General features: G+C 31.1%; 2 protein-coding genes across 8 annotated transcripts in view; both read left to right on the forward strand.

Annotated features, from left to right (window-relative positions):
- Nucleotides 1-8,213, forward strand: part of LOC108753876 — a 13,294-nt gene extending 5,081 nt beyond the window's left edge. For all 7 annotated transcript variants that reach the window (XM_018495838.1, XM_018495817.1, XM_018495870.1 and 4 more), the window contains 8 exons: nt 2,525-2,797; nt 3,126-3,389; nt 3,990-4,159; nt 4,467-4,532; nt 4,963-5,249; nt 6,975-7,136; nt 7,207-7,317; nt 7,861-8,213. In XM_018495838.1, coding sequence (XP_018351340.1) covers nt 2,558-2,797; nt 3,126-3,389; nt 3,990-4,159; nt 4,467-4,532; nt 4,963-5,249; nt 6,975-7,136; nt 7,207-7,317; nt 7,861-8,045 — 1,485 coding nt within the window. In that variant the 5' untranslated portion in view covers nt 2,525-2,557 and the 3' untranslated portion in view covers nt 8,046-8,213. The remainder of the gene's footprint in view (nt 1-2,524; nt 2,798-3,125; nt 3,390-3,989; nt 4,160-4,466; nt 4,533-4,962; nt 5,250-6,974; nt 7,137-7,206; nt 7,318-7,860) is intronic.
- Nucleotides 8,214-9,367: 1,154 nt separating this feature from the next.
- Nucleotides 9,368-17,538, forward strand: part of LOC108754031 (ubiquitin carboxyl-terminal hydrolase 8-like) — a 10,059-nt gene continuing 1,888 nt past the window's right edge. Inside the window, exons 1-9 of the mRNA XM_018496049.1 lie at nt 9,368-10,006; nt 10,089-10,438; nt 10,613-11,525; nt 11,621-11,790; nt 12,743-12,875; nt 12,970-13,122; nt 16,792-17,028; nt 17,109-17,213; nt 17,302-17,508. Of these exons, the coding sequence (XP_018351551.1) occupies nt 9,752-10,006; nt 10,089-10,438; nt 10,613-11,525; nt 11,621-11,790; nt 12,743-12,875; nt 12,970-13,122; nt 16,792-17,028; nt 17,109-17,213; nt 17,302-17,508 (2,523 nt within the window). The 5' untranslated portion in view covers nt 9,368-9,751. The remainder of the gene's footprint in view (nt 10,007-10,088; nt 10,439-10,612; nt 11,526-11,620; nt 11,791-12,742; nt 12,876-12,969; nt 13,123-16,791; nt 17,029-17,108; nt 17,214-17,301; nt 17,509-17,538) is intronic.

The raw sequence follows: 17,538 nt of genomic DNA on the forward strand, positions 1-17,538 counted from the left end.
TAACATTTTTTTTCGACACATCACTTATGTTTTAGATATATAAATTAATCTCAATCTATAATGATTGCAATTGTAAATAATTAATCCTAAAGTAGATTTAAAAAATCTATAATGTGTGTTTGCAATTGTAAATAATTAATCCAAAATAGATTTAAAAAATCCCACCATCACCCCTATCGTCTTATAATAGTGATATGTCGATGGTCATCTGTATTCAATGAAAATATTTTTTAACAAAAATTAAAATTATTTTTACTTTTTTTTTGGGTGGTTGAAATAAGAAGATAATAGAATTTAATTTGGTGCCAGTTGTCGATATCAAATCTTTCATATAAATGATGCATACAAAATTTTTTATATAAATAATGTATTTCACTAGAGTTAAGTAAATTATATTGCATGTTCTTTACTGTATAGTAAGGAATTAACATTGCATTAACAGAATTTAACTTAGAAAAGAGCGGCAAGCTATAAGCATCATTCGGAACATTTGGATTTCTAAATAAGCTACAATTCTATTCTGAATTTGGTAATGAGCGCAAAAAATTTAGTAAAAATATACAATTGCAATCTAGAAGACGAGTTCATCGAAGATATTCAATTTAGATATTTTATCTAGAATGAAAAATTTCATTTCGATATTCCATTTCCAGTATCATATTTGAAAGTAATACAATAAAATTGAAGCTACTTTCCCAAATGTCGAAGTGGCAATAAGGATATATTTCTGTCTAACTGTTACGAACAGTAACGGTGAACGGTCATTTTCGGCATTAAAAAGAGTGAAAAACGCTTGCAGGTCAACATTAGACCAGGGAAAACTAAATAACCTGTCAATTTTTAACATTAAATCGGAGCTTTTAGCCAAAATAGACTTTGATGATGTAATAAAAACGTTTTCGCAAAAAAAAGCCGTAAAGTTATTTTATAACAAAATATTCTGTATTTGCAAACAATGTGTCTTTGTAACAATGTGTCTTTCTTGTAAGTCTATAGTAATAATTAAATAGTTAAATAAATGTAAATCCAAGAACTGTTTTATAATAACGATTGTTCCTGTTCCTAAATGTATCGTAGTAGTTGAATAGATAAAAATCCTAAACTTATTAGTAGATCTATTCTGTAACTCTTAACGCAAATTTCGTTACCGTTATAACTCTGTAAAATTTTTTTACTATGATGAAAAAGCTGTAGAACAACGATAACGAAATTTGTTAATAGAGTAGTAACTGTAAGCCCTGTAGTACTGTAAGAATGATGTGGTAATGACGTAGCAATATTGTGTTCATGATGGTAGCAATAAAGAGTTGGGATAATCGGTTTTTAAAAAGAAGTCGGTAATCATTATACGTTATTTTTGAAAAGTGATTTTTGTAACGCCGACATTACCGGTTCTATCATTTCTGTCATGGAAAATTGTGACGTCACTATCCCCCCAAAAAAGATCAGAAAATCACGGAAGTAGTGCCCTAGAGGGGGAGGGGGGGAGGGCGCTTAGATAAGCCCCTAAAGAGGGCTTCATAAGCCCCTGGACACAAATTTTGTTAATATGTACGTATATATCCATGTGTTTATTCATGTGGCCGCGCCCACGAAGAGAGTGAACGAAGTCGCTCGGATGATACATTTTACGTTATTTAATAGATTTCATGCTCGAGTGTCAAAGCGATCGGCGTCCTTGCTGTAATCAGCAGGGGGTTGTATTAATAGAATGACGCGGCGATTCACTGTTTTGCACAATTTTTCTTAGAATTGATTTTGTAGCCCTTTATTGGTAATATGTCGAGTCCGCACGAATGTAAAGTTGCTCAATATCGCAGTAAACAAATTACTTCTAAAATATCTTAGCAGATGAACAAATTATTTGCTTATATTTTTTTAACAAAAATTTCTGAATATATAGATATAATAACACATTCGGAGAGCGTTATTCTGTTTTTACACCGTTTATTAGACATAAAACAAAGACAAAATGACTCACGTTCTCCAAATGTGTCTTATCTAATTGTTTTCTCATTTATTTTTGCGATAGATATATTGAAATTTTTCCATGACGCAACATGATGCGGAAAACATGATACGCAATAATTTTCTACAGTAAAGTCTATTCTACAATATGCTTTTTGTTTTCTGCTTTTTGCTATTTTTTACATTTTGTCTTTTTGCTTCTTATCCGGTTTTTTGTCTTTATCGCCTGAGATAAAAGATAACGAACTTTGAAAAAAATAAGAAATACATAGCAAGAAATACAATTATCGATAAAACGGTTGCAAAGGAGAAAAAAGTAAAAGGTAAAAAGCAAGAAACAGGAAACAAAGAGCACATTGTAGAATAGGCTTAACTCTTCAAGGAAACATGCTAAGCGTTTATTTATTATGTAATTTTTTTTACTGGGAATTAAATCATCTATTCAATATCAAACTAGCATTTTTTTGTGGAATTTTTAAATTAAATCGAAAATTTAGTACCAGCGGTATATTTTACATTTTGAGAATTAGTTACATATCTTCGCATCCTTTCACAGAATAATCGAGCTGCAGAAGAGACACTACAACAGATGCTAGCGAAAGATCCGCCAGAGATCTCATGGGATTACACACTGGGTTCGCCCAATGGCGTGCCCTTCGATGATGACATAAAGGAGTTACTGAGGAAGTGTCTCGATGTCTCCGTATCGCCATCAATTAACATAACAGAGCTAATCAGACGAAGCAATGCGTTTCCCTTGATGTTTCCAATTAACACTGTAAAATGCGCCGCTTTGAAGGACAGGGGAATCAGCACGGATTTTATTGAGGTTTGTATAAAATAAGTTATTTGCTCGAGCGATTAGTATACATGGTCAGACAAAAGGAACAAACGCTTAAATAATATTTCTATTTTAATTAATACTTCTTTTAAATATTTGTTAAATATTTAAGAGAGAAATCGTTTGAAACTTTTATTATTAAAAATTTATTTGTTTCGTTAGAAATCTTTAGAAATTCTTTACAAGAATATACAGTTTAAAGATTATAATTCTGTCCTCGAAACTGAAATATTTTTTTTTATCATTTTTTATTTTAATGTTTAATAATTTCGGCTAATTTAATACATATTTGATGATCTTTGATGACATTTTTTAGTTAAATGCAAATTCGGTATATCCACTGATACACGAAGCGATGTTGCCCTTGATTGCGCGATGGTTGAAATACAAGCGATTGTATGGTAGCCCTGTTGAGAAAGCCATGTATGCGGACATGGACCTAATCCAATTCATCCATCGCCTGTTAGATAAGAGAGTGGCCTCCTTTTATGGAGCTAGAGATCGATGGCAATTACTTGATTATAAGAGTGGATTTGGTGCCTGGGAGAGTGTTGGCACCGATCAGGAGAAGGAACCACTGGTAAATACATGGCGCCGTCCTAATCAAGCAATATACTTTATAAAAAATAATTATTATAGTTAAATTATCTAACAAAAACAAAAGAGAGAGAAAAAGAGAGAGAGAGAGAGAGAGGATAAGGTAATAATAAAACTTAATATAGAGAAAATACATATACTTTAATGTTGATTTATTTTAAAATTTAAATTCTTTTCCGGTGGCACAAGTAATACCAAACATTGGCTAGATAAATAAAAACTTTGGCTTTCAATAAATAAAAGCAAAAATATATAACTGTTCTTTTTATATTATCACAAAAGTAGTTACATATATATTTAAATAACGAAGTAGAGAAGTGTTTTTCGCAATTTTCTTATTTCCATAAAAATTTCTATTTTTATTCTTTTCTTTTTACTCTTTTATTTTATAAGTTTACAGTATAGCTATAGGCTATTAAATTACTTACGGATTAATGTAATGTTACGTATATTAATCATTTATCGATATTGGAAGTTTATTGGATGTTAAAAACAAGATAAAGTTTTATAGCATCACCTTCTTTTGTACGTCACCTTCTTTGACGTCACAATACTTTAATAAGTTTTAAAATCTCATGAATAGGTCCTAACAAAATGCTTGAGCTGTGATGAGATTAAACTGTCAGCAATGATGGTGGTGTCGTCTCATACGGAGTTCATAAACGATGGTTCACGAAATAATAGAGGTATCGTGAGCTGTGACCCAGACACCGTCCAACCCAGAGGGATTATTATGAGTGTCGTAGGCACAAGGTTCTATGCGTTAATTTAATCCTTCCTTCTTCAGAAATATTTTTATACGTGCAAACTCTCCGTAACAATGCTGTCGAGCCTGTAGATGCGTGTTTTATTTTTATCTCGTTTACATATGGTTATTTATAGCTGTAAAATTTTCGCGGTTAAAAAATTGTTGAAATTATAAACAATTAGTCATTTTTAATACACTTTTTTATTTTTAGTATAATACTACTCTCTTTTGTAAATATTAGAATTTGTCGTTGTAAAGTTGCTATGTTATCATTAAATTTGAGCCACTCGTACCATTTAATTTGTCATGTAGATTCAAAAAATATATGGAGTATCAGGATATTGCCATTACGCCACAGCAGAACAATATAGATAATGGGTAAGCAGTAACTTTCCGTAATGATTGTTAATTAAGTATAAATTAATTGAGCGAGAGAGAGAGAGAGAGAGAGATACACAGAAAAAAAAGTTTTTTAAGGTTCCTGACTACTCAGCTCTGCGTTGACGGTGGCGACATATTGTAGAATCAAACGGCGGTCTGGCGAAACCGGTAGCCACATCAATGTTTCAATAATATCTATAGTTAATTTTTTAAATTCTTTCTCTCTTAATAATAGTAAAGATTTTAATTAATAAGATGTATACATACATCGTTTCTATCCAAATTTGTTGCATATGCAATTTGTATTTGTGATAAGATAATAATAGATTAATAACCGAATTAAATTACATTATAATGTACACCACTCTCTAGTCCTTTTGTAGTATACAAATAAACCTTTTTTTAAAAATCAATCTATGCGAAATAGATATGGATCCGCGATGGATGGCACATTTGAAGAAAAACGCGGGATGCGTGTTTTATGGGCCAAATTTTATGGCGAGGATTATCACCCGCTCTATGATGAAACCGTGAAAAATATGAAATCGAAAGAGAACAGGCGGTATATATCATTCAGGAATAAGTTAATCTTCGATATCGAGAATTACATGAAGAGAACCCTGCTCTCTGTAGAGATAATACTACTCGAAGCAAACAGCCGCGCTGAGAAGCAAAACACCACCGCTTTCTTACACGTAGTTGGTTTTGGTCTCGGTTAGTGTGAAGCATTTATTGTTAAGGTTCGACAGGAAAGACCCGTGGAGACCTCTAGTCGAAGATGAATTTTTATATCAAAATTACGGCTAAAAATACTGGATGAATCGCGTTTTAATTGCGATATTCGTAATCAGGAAAGACTCCTGAAGGCTCATACAGAACGATTTTTTTGTAAAAAGAGAAAAATAAATAACAATAAATAAAGGGCAAAGTAAGAGTCAGCACCTTTCGTTTTTAAAAAGTAATCATCTAATTAAAAGAAAATTCAAATAAAGAAAAACAAAATCGAAGAAAGTATATAATAAAATAAAAGATACATAAAAAATAATAAAAGGTAAGAACTAAATAAAAAATTTCGTTACAAGTTTCGGCTGCAAGATTGAGCCCTCTTCAGACAAATACTTCGGAAAAAAAGAGTAACCGCAATAAAAGTTCGCAAATACAACGTAAGCCCAATTCGGGTCGGGGTGAGTCTTGATGTAACTCGACAATATTCACGTACAATTACACAGTCGTAAGTGTATCATGTCTCTTGGAAAAGTTCAAAAACATATATAAATTGTGCAAAAAAGCGTGTCCATACAAGTATAAAAAAGGCTATTGTGATATATAAAAACAAGTGAAACGCAGAAATACAAGACAGACATTGTGTATCGCTTAAAGTGTATGCTCGCTGATATGGATCACCGCAGAGAAAAATAAAAATTTGTTCTGATATCTCATTCGATGTATACTATAGTACAATTGAGGTGTACATGATCTTATTAATAAAAATATTCAAGAATCAATTTGTAAAATCTGGCTCTGTTACGAGCCTTCCCAGCAATATAACAAAGAAATCCCAACAGGTTTCATAAGAAAATATTATTTATTCGAGAAAAAAAATGAGCATAACCTAGGTCACCAGAACTGCATGTTCTGCTACAACTGATTGCTAATCATAGAGAAATTCTTCACATTGAGTTGAACAAAAAAAGATAATAGGTTTCCTTGTCTTTCTTAATGGCATTGACAATTCTCGCCTTCGGTGTGCCGAGAGAGACCGAGAACGAATTAATAATTTTATTTCAGAAAAAATATGTAAAAAAGAAAAAACGTAGGATTAGAACGTGGGATCTTCAGCATACTGATCTCACACCTTACGCATACGACCACATGGAATTCTTACAGACTATGTTTATAAACGCAGTATATAACGCCCATAAAAAACGTAAATAATTAATATCTCATAAACTATTACATTTTAAAATCATTTTTGCTATTATACATTAATGCAAAAGATATATGATTACTAAAATGTATTAAAACTTATATGTTATCACCGAGATCGCTGAGAAAGCATTTTCGGTCTTCGGTCGCTTGTACAGCGACCAGAGTGAGAACATTGGGCTCTTGCTCTCTTTCGCTGTCTCGTTCGCTCTCGACAGGAATCATATTAGTGTTCTTATATGAATACACAACCATAAGAAAATGGAGATTATATTATCTGAAGTTGGCAGCCTTGAATCCAGAGCTTCAAGGTCCTATCACGTGAGGTTTCCAAAGTCAAATCGGACTTGGCCAGTCACTCCTGTCGACCCTTAAAGCTTATAAGATTAAAATTAAATGTTATAATGTTAAGCGTTATAAAACTAAAAACTTAAATATTATATACAACAAATTATTAAAATTATTTTTCGTACTGTTCTCTTTAATTATTTATTAATATATAATTATTAACAGGTGTCTGGAAAATAATTGAGGATCAAGAAGTCTACTTCTTGAAAACATTTGAGATCGCCATCAAAAAGATGAACAAGAAGCTCAAATACGTTTCTGACATTATGTTTGCTTATTTCCAACAACAGAAATGCGGTAATGCGGGAAACGGAAATTATCTGGGTGGTTAGTATTTGATAAATGGATAAATATAAATATGCTTACAACCTTTATACACCACAATAATTATTTTTAGATATAAAAATACATTTTGGTCTGAGAGAACCACATAGCAGACTGTCCCGAACCGAAGACTCAAGTAAACTCCTCGTTGTAACTTATGCTAGCGATGGAAATACATTACCAGGTTTAAATATATTTTTATTCCATTATTTATTTATTTATCTAAAAATAAGTGTTCGTTTATTTAATGTCAGTTATATTGATGTAAATAAATTTCAGGTGACATCAGATGCCAATTTTTTCAAATTTTTTATAGCTGTTTTTTGTCAAAGATGAAGAAATCTGTATTTAATTTTAGCTTAAATTGAGTCTTTCAATTAAAACAAATTTTTTATTAATACCCGATTTTATGTTTAAAGCAGTATATATTTTTTGCCAGGGGAACCGTTTTTTTACTATTATTAACTATTATTTTGATTTTCTATATATGTGTCGAACTTTAAATAATCGAGTATAAATTTATTCTTAAGAAAAAATATACTGCTTTAAACATGTCAAATACAAAAGAATTTCTCTTAAAATTTTTTAATTAACGACAAATTTTGTTACTTTAAAGAAATAACTATAAAAGTTTGAGAAAAATCGGTGTCTGACGTTCTCTGAGATTTATTTATGAGATATCTTTATCAACATCTCTCTCTTCAAGACAATGATGTTGTTTTTACAGGGAATGAATTCTGGTTTGGAATGCTAGGAACTAGTGGCGATCCCGCGGCCGCATGCAGCACTCAAATAACTGAGCTGCATAATTTTAAAATTAATCCACGCGCGTGCGGCGCCAGCTTGCATGTCGCATCCACGGAGCATGGAATTCTCCACATATCGGATTATGCGAAGCTTCATCTTACTTAGGACCCGACAAGCGCCTCCTTATCAACACTGATCTTCCTTACTAAAGTTCGATTTTGTGATCTACATGTGGAATTATGAATGATGTTGCCTTTATATTGTTAATGCAGCAACATATATCTTTATTCAGTTGAGATAAAATCTCGTTCTATTTTATCTTTGTATTTATTAGCAGAAATATTAAAATTATCAACAATACTTTACGTATTTTACTAGGCAATATTCAATTATCAAAAAAATTGAATTGTTCTATGAAATATTATTATTAGGAGTTTATTAGATGATTTATATCTTCTTTCCTTCATTCCTTATCCCCCTCTACATAATAAAGAAGTTAATTAACTGAATTATTTAAATTTTTTGCTATAATGAGAGATCTTAATAATCACATATTGCTCTTACAAGGGAACCACACGAAGTGATAAATTCTAATTTTAATGAAACTTTGTATACATATAGGTTACATAAAAAGATTCATTTAGAAAATGTCTATTGCAGTGGAAAAACGGTTTGAAAGGGTAAAATTACCGCGTGTGATAAAGCGGTTTTCATTCAGCAGAAATATAAAAATTCGTTTTTATTTCATGTATATATTTACAATAGAGGAAGGTATATATTTCCAAGATTAATATAATATGTATATTAAATAATATGTATCACTTACAAAAATCTTATCAATTGTAAAATTGGAGAGAAAAGCAGCACAAGGTGACAAGCGTTCTACTTTTGTAGTCATACCTAAACGGCATACCTTTACCATGGCTCTACGGAGCTTGATTACCAGATTCAATCGAGGAAGAGATCGGGTCACATGATGCAGTTTGCCACTCTCTTCCTATGAGGGCCTCCGCACAATAAAAGGAATAGGGAACAGAGATCAGGAAATAAGAATTTTAACCTATTAGAAATCACGTATTGTAGAATACACAGTTTCTGATAGATTAAAATTCTTATTTTCTGTTCTCTGTTCTCTGTTCCTTTTATTGCGCGGAGCCCCTAACTTGCGTCAGCCAATCAAATCATTTCAACTAGAATAATGCGTAGCAGCTGATACGATTTGATTGGTTAACGCAAGTTACGCTTACGCGAGTTACGCTGCATGTGTAAGCAGCTTAAGTGTCAACTGTGATTGGTCAATTCTATTGAATAACAAATGCGATTGATCAGTTTCAATGTAACAATCGTCTAATTAGTTTAATCGAAATTGATTAGCCGGCCTTTTTCGTCTTGCAATACTTTAATCTAGTGATTTTAAAATAACCTCGGCACGACTGACATCTACAATTCCTGAGCGTATTTTGAACTGCAATGAATTGTGGCGAATCGTAGGATAGCGCCGTGGAGAGATTTTTCATTTCGGAGTCGTTCGTACTTTTGAAGCAATTCGGAGTGCGAATTCGCATAGGGAGGACTAGAATTTGTGTTTTTAGTAGACATCGCGAAAGGTTTCGCCTGATGACGTGACGACGACGTAGTGGTGATCGATAGCATCTCGCGCGACCTTGCGTCGTCGCCGAGCATCGTCGAGCGATATTCTGTCTCCATCCAAATCGTTACGGATTGCTATGTCGCGGTCCAAAGTAAATTAGACGATTAACATTTATTCTTTGACTGACAGCTGAGTTGTATTGCGTACATTGCACCTGATGCCGGATGGTTCTCTGATTTTACGTTGAGAATCGAAGTAAAGAATCACGACGGCTGGCAACATGTCAAATTTGAAGTTTAATTGCATTAATGACCTCGTGCAAAAGGCTAAGATCAATTACAAAGATAAGGAACCGCGCAGCGTGTATCAGAGGCTCCCCGCTATGCGAGAAAGTTCTGATTCGGCAAAAAAGGATGGAGACGATGAGACGGCATACATCTTTTTGAAGAGGTGGCTGAATTCGGTCGAGTGGTTGAGAAAAATTCATAACAAGGACGGCAAGTCGGCCTATGCTACGAGCATGACTGTTGATCAGGTAAGAAATAGTGTTTCTAAAATAACCAACCTGACATTTTCCTGTATAAATAATATGGAATACATGAATGTTTATATTCTAGATAAATGAAGTGAAAAACATACTTGCAGACTTGAAGCAAAAGTTAGAGGTACGTTATGAGCTTAATTTGAAGAAGTGCAATGATAAGGTGGAACTAATGGAGGTAGAAATGGATGAATCCAAGGCGCCAAATAGTGATATTGGCTTGAAGTTACCAGAAATACCAGCTGAAGATATAAATTTAAGTAGCGATAATGACAACTTTATATCATGTGATAAATTGTATAATCTAATACAAAAGATACGTGCCAGATATTTGATCATTGATACTAGGCAGAAGAATTATTATGAAAATTCCAGGATATCGTCCGATAGATGTATTAACATTCCACAGTCTGAAATTAAAAAAGGGTAAATGAGACATTTTCATGCAATCTATATTATTTATATATAGATTGCATATTTTTTATTATTTATTATATTTATTATATATTTATGTTACTTATATATGAGATTATATATTTTTTTGCAGTTTTATTATAGCTTTATTTATATTAATTTTTTATGATGCATTTTTGCTTTCAGGTTGCTAGGCACTCACTTTGAAAAATATTTCGCAAATGATAAGCATTGTTATGACTTATTTGTTAATCGATCGGCACAACACACGGATATTCTAGTCTTACTAGATTGGAATACTACACCAGAAACTTTGACACCGTGTACTCATATAAATCTATTAAAAAATATTTTTGAGAATTGGGATCCTGGTATAAAATATAAAAAGATTAAGATTCTAAACGGAGGATACCAGGAATGGTGGGAGCGGTATCCAGCATTTACAACGAATCCCAATATCGAAATACCTGAGTTTAAGATTGATGCACTTGATGAGATTCTCGATACGTTTGAATATCCTTCTTGGGCGTGTTCTGACTCGGAAGATGAAATCTTGAAAAAAGAAGAAGAGCAAGAAACGAAGAACAAATTGAATAATGCGATCGGCTCTAATAATGGTGTCGACATGGAAATGGATCATGGTGATAACAAATCAGCGATATCTATACATGCTAGGTCGAATAGTAATGATACCAAATCCAAGAATTTCATTAGTCATGTAACAATATCAATTAACGATAAACAACCGTCTCAGAGTGACAGTGTAAATGGGAAACGATTGGAAAGTCCAGAAAGTCCAGTATTAGCTCATTCTAAGATATTATCAAGTAAAGTGCCACAAAACGAAGTCAGCGCGAAACCGGTGATTGATCGTAGCAGTAAACCGACCGCCTTGAAGACATACGATCCACGATGTAAAGAAGTATTAAGGTTTATGAAAGAGTTAAATGAACTTGCAAAATCGAAAACCAAGCTTGCTAATGAGTTGTTGACCCATGAATATGAGCTTTATTCGCAACGTGAGAACAAGTACAGTCCCAGTGATGAGAAATATCTACGAACAGAAATAAAGTCTCTGAAAGTTAAATTAGAGGATATGGTACTTGTTTATTTACTTTTTTATAATTTGCTCGCAGTGAACAAAAGCTGTAAATTATGATAAATTTAATATTAAATATTTTTCATTTATTACAGCATAAAATGTACCTAAAAATTGAAAATGAGTTTAAGACATATATAAAGGAAACGGATGCAATTAAATTTAATCCCACTGACGACCGTGAGAAGACGAATCTTGATTTTAATCTCTCTTTGCAACAAAACAAAATCAGAGACATTGAAACAAAAAGAAAAAAGCTACAGGAGTAAATATATTTTTTATATATATATATATATTTTTTTTTTTATTAATGTTATATGAAAGTTCTAATATATTTTAATGCATTGACTACATAATATCATTTTTGTTATTTTAATATATTAATTATTTATTATTAATTTTTTTATCAGAAAATTTATAATGAAGTTTTTATTTTTTTCTTCAGAAGATCTAATTTTTGGCATTTATATGTAAATCACTAACTATATGAGTTAATTTGGCACTCAATGTATTAAGAATAATAGAAAAAATATATAAATTATGGTAATGCGATAAGTGATTACATTTTTGTATCTATTATATTAGGAACTTTTAGGTTAGCAAGCAGTTGATTATAGTTATAATCGCTTGTATATTGCGCGAATGCATTTTCGTATTTTAATGTATCAAAAATTTTGAGTTGGGTAGTTTTTATTAATACTTTTATTAATAATTAAAACATTTTTATTAATATTTGATTTTTCAATACTTTTTATTGTTATTTAATAAAAAATTTCGCGATAAATTAATTCTTCGGTGCAATAAACAATAATTTAGAAAACATAATATTCATAATAATAAAAACATAATATTCAAAGCACTATGTCCATAATATATATTAGCTGAAAGTCATTCAAGTTTTCACTCCAAAAATTTTAAAATTTATGGCTAAAAATCTTTAAAAGCGAAGACGATAACAATGGATGACGAATTACAGACTATTTCCAGGTCTTAAGCGTAAGGACAGACACGCAATCGATTATCTATTTACCATTTGTAGAAACTGTAAAAAAACAAAATTATTAAATAAGTGAATTTTATTATATTTAACTTAGTATTTTATTAATAACTTATTAAGGTACCTTTTTTATCGATAGCTTGTATTAAAGTATCATGTATTAAAATTACATTATATAATGTATTTTTTTGTTTTAATTCATATTATTGTATGATTATAGAGATTTTTTGCAAAGAGAGCACAAGGAAATATTGAAAAATGACAGTGACGTTTACAAGGAACCCTTGAAGGCGGATGGATCATCCATTAACACCGGGTTGGAGCGTTCTTATTCGAGTCCAAATCTGTTGCAGGTATGAAGAATTCCGCGCTACAATCTTATAATCAATTCGTTCTTTTTTGTTATCTATTTAAAATAGCAATCGCATAATTACATAATTCCATTAGTTGGGAGATCGTAAAGCACCTCAGATAGATAGAACTTCTAAGCCACATATTTCGCCTCGAAATCAGAATGGAATTGGGAATGAGAACATCAAAGTGTCTTCTCTTAGTTGGGGGAATCGGGAGGAACGAATGACCCCTATTCACGGCACTGTTGTAAGTACTTATTCGGACAAGATTATACGGGCGCTTTCCGGCAAAATTGCTAATACGATCTTACATACGAACATTGTCATAGCTTTTGCTTTCATTCGTTTTCGCGAATTATTAAAGATGAACGTTCGAGTTTTAAAAAAATGCTTATGGTGTTGGATTCTCAGTCTTCCATTTCATATAATGCTTAGCATAAATCACATGTATGATATTGAGCTGTAAGTGATATCGGCATGATAACAACGTATAATCCATGAATAGGAATACAATAATATTTACTGTTAATACAATATTAGTTTAAGACTTTAGGCATTATACTTTATATTTTACATTTTCAGCATTCAAAACAGAACAAATATGAATTAATGAGAATGCAGTGCGGTTACATGTGCGCAAAACAATATTAAATCAATTTATAATTTATTTAACAAATTGTAATGTAACATTGATTTTTGAACGTTTTGACTCTATTTCGAGTCATCTTCAACGATAATTGAGTAACAAATAAAATTTCGTTAGTGCATGAAGAATAATACTCGCTCATTGACTCACAGATTACCAAAACTCAAGTCAAATGTCTTCCTCAGGAACCGATATGTTTGTATGTAAGCTTTGGATATTAAATAATTAGTGAATTTTAAACAACCTTGAACTTAACGTTATTTATTGTCTGTGATCTATTTAAGACACGATGTCCAAATGTTTGTCTGAATAGGGTCGAAACTCGAAATGTTCGAAATTGATATCACATTACAGTTTACTGTATTATAGACTAGTTAAATAAATTGTAAATTGATCTAATATTGTTTTGCGTACCTGTAACTGAGATACAATCTCAGTCCGTATTTGTTTCGTTTTTTGTATTTAGTTTGTTTGAATCCTTGTTTATACTATTACTATATTTGTATATTTCAACATTACGTTTGAAATTCTGGGGAATTAATTTTAGTTTCCTTTTATTAAAAAATTTAGAGTGAGCATACCAAATTAACAGATGAATAGCACACAAAAGTCATTAAGAGAATACATAGATTAGTTAATACGCATTTTATAATTTTGGTCGCGAAGAAACTTAGTAGTTCTAGAAGCACGTGTCACGTGCAACATAAGTATATCACATACATAAATGAATGTACGCGCACGTGTACACGAGCGAAGTGACTCAACACACATGGGGTTTCTCAATCCAATCCACAAACAAACTTCCGATTAGTGGCATGACAAACACGCGCCAGTGTCCGAGCAACATTTGCCAGATCGTGGATCACTTATCGGAGGTGTTTCCCTCCCGAATTTATTCGTGATGTCTTTTTTTATTACGTTATAAAGAGGCACTTCTTACAATTAAAAGCTAATTACAATGCAATATTAGTCATTCAAGAAAATATTGTGTGTATGCGTGTGTGTGTCCGTAATATATTTATATAACATTAATATATCTGCTACTAGTTTACGATTTATTTGTTCGTTAGCTTGCAATAACGATATAATGTTTAATTGTAATTTTATGCACGATAATATAATCAAACATGCGTATGGGTACAATGCTTACTATCTTGTGATAAAATAATTTCTTGTTGGTGTGGTGAAGAATGATAGAGATAATGGTGTATCTTCAAAGAAGATTTATTCCATTGCAATTACTTAATTATTTTAAAAAGGTAATATATATATATAAACAGAGAAAAAACGATTTTATATTAATTTTTAAATAATTCATCTGACAGACATGATAAAGAAATTAAGAACATTGTTCTTTTCTTGTAAATAATATATATCTCTGGTTCTTTTAAAAATTATTGCATCTATTGTAGTTAGAAATATTTTTTTATACAACACATAATTTTGTGTAAAATTATTTATTACGTGAAATTAATGGACTTTCTACAAAAAGTTACCTAAGCTTTAATGAGCTTTTTACGATAAGTTATTATATTTTAAGTCTTAAAGTAACAAATTAACCAATCACAGGCGAATGTGAAAAGAACAATTATGATTGGTCAATTCCTTATAGCTTAAGACCTAAAGCTTAGGTAATGACTTATTACAGATAGTCCATAAGTCTTAAACCGTAAGAAATTGACCAATCATAGTCAATTATTCTTGTCACATTTAACTATGATTGATCAATTTCTTAGACTTAAGCTTAGATAATGACTTATTATAGAAAGTCTATAATGTAAAGGAGGATGTTATGATAGGTCTGTTTTTCGGTTAAAATAAAAAGAATAATTAACGATTTATTAAGACTGTATATGTGAGTATACAAGTAAGAGTTTAATGCTTATTACTGTCAAAGCTGGATCTTAGATGTTTTTTAAATAATTTCTATGTGAATTTATGTACTAAATATGTAGTTATTTAAACTGTGCGCCGAAATGATTTTTTGAACGCTTATAAACGCAATCAAACTACTATAGTAATATTATAAATTAAATTGATAAGTAATTTAATAATTTGATATCAATCTGATATTTTATTAGAAAGACATTAATGTACTGAAAAACTGTAAATAAATTTATTGCTTCGGCCGGTCGAATCCGGATCTCTTGTATTCCGTCCTAAGTCTTTAGACTACCGAGCCCGATTGCTAACTTTGACCATAATAGGCATTAAACTCTTACTTGTTAAAATAAAAAGTTCCGAGATGTACAAATTACATATCATATTGAAGGGCAGCGGATCAAATGATCGCTTATTTTAGGAAAATATTGGTAATATAGGAGAAATCGTTATCAATGACAGTAAATCTAAAACATATTAAGATATTTCGAAAATTAAGCAACAAAAACTATATCGTTAATACTAAACACAACTTTTTGTTGTCCACCAATCGCTCGAAAATGTCTGCAAGTTTTACGTGTCTAATTAATAATATAATGTATACAGTCCTTATTGATTAATTCTAAAGATGTCTTAATATTTTACTTAATAACTTTTTATCAATAAACATGATAACGTTAAATTTGATTTTTATCACGATTTTTCCTATGTTCCCAATGTTTCATCAAATTAAGCAATATATCACTCGACTTCGTTTAAGTATTCCTTTAATATGATACATAATTTGTACATCTCAAAACTTCTTTTACCCTAACTCAAAAATAGTCCTAACTTAACATCCTCTTTTAATACCTAAATATTTTAATAAATATTTAATAAATGCTAAACTCTTCCACGATTTCTTAATGGAATGTTTTAAATGCATTAAGAATAACTAATTAATAAATGTCGTCTATTAAGAAATAATGAATGGTAGATTGATTTTTACGTCAATGTACGATATACAAATACGTCAGAGTGAGTGCGTTATAAGGTTTTATTGACCATCATATGTAAATAGGTCGATAAACCACTTGCTTAATTACGTTACGCGGAAAATAAATCGCGCAATCTTGTAACTGAGTTTCACTTTTTGAGAAAAGATTAATCGTTCACACGCTATTATTCCTTTGTAATAAAAATTTAATAAAAATATATTCCTGAAAAAATTTAATTATTGTCATATCTTATGAAAAGTTTGTTTAAAAGTTTTAAATATGTCTGGTTAAATATGTTTAAGCAGATGTTCAAAATTAAAAAAAAATATATATATATATGTATATATGGCACAATTATATATGATTGATAATGTGATTTATCAATGTAAAAATAGCCTCCTTGTACTTACAGCATCCAGGCATAACCGGTTTGAAGAACTTGGGCAATTCTTGTTACATGAACAGCATCATTCAGTGCCTAAGTAATACGACGAACTTAGCGAAATATTTTACTGATAATTCATATGCTGATGATCTCAATACGAATAATGACAATATGACACAAGGCCAAGTGGTAGAAGAAGTGGCTCAAGTAATTAAAGCGCTATGGAGAGGCCAGTACAAGAGCATATCTCCTTACGACCTAAAGGTACTTTAGCTCGTAGAGTCTTATTTTTAAACTATCAAAGTAATTTTTTCAATTGGCATGAATTATTATTATTATTGCAGGTTGCAGTTGGACAATACAAATTACAATTTGAAAGTTACGAGCAACAAGACTCTCACGAATTCCTTACGTTCTTATTAGACTGGATGCATAATGAACTTAAGAAGGTAAAAATTTATGATGGATAATTTGACGAAAATTAGTTAATATTAAAATATAAATACTAAAATATTAAAATTTATTTTTTCCTCGTAGAACGTAAAAATGCCGATTGAAATGACTAATGCGGAGAAAGAATGGGACAAAGCAATGAATTCTCAGAGATCTATAATATCGGATTTATTTTTTGGGCAATTAAGATCCACCATTACATGTTCATTTTGCAAACAAGCGAGTACTACGTACGAAACATTTAATAGTTTAACAATGTCTTTATCTCAATCTAATCGGTGCACTTTAAATGTAAGTATTTCACAAAATACCATATTTTAT

Source organism: Trachymyrmex septentrionalis, unplaced genomic scaffold (genome assembly GCF_001594115.1).
Source record: "Trachymyrmex septentrionalis isolate Tsep2-gDNA-1 unplaced genomic scaffold, Tsep1.0 scaffold115, whole genome shotgun sequence".
NCBI lineage: Eukaryota > Metazoa > Arthropoda > Insecta > Hymenoptera > Formicidae > Trachymyrmex > Trachymyrmex septentrionalis.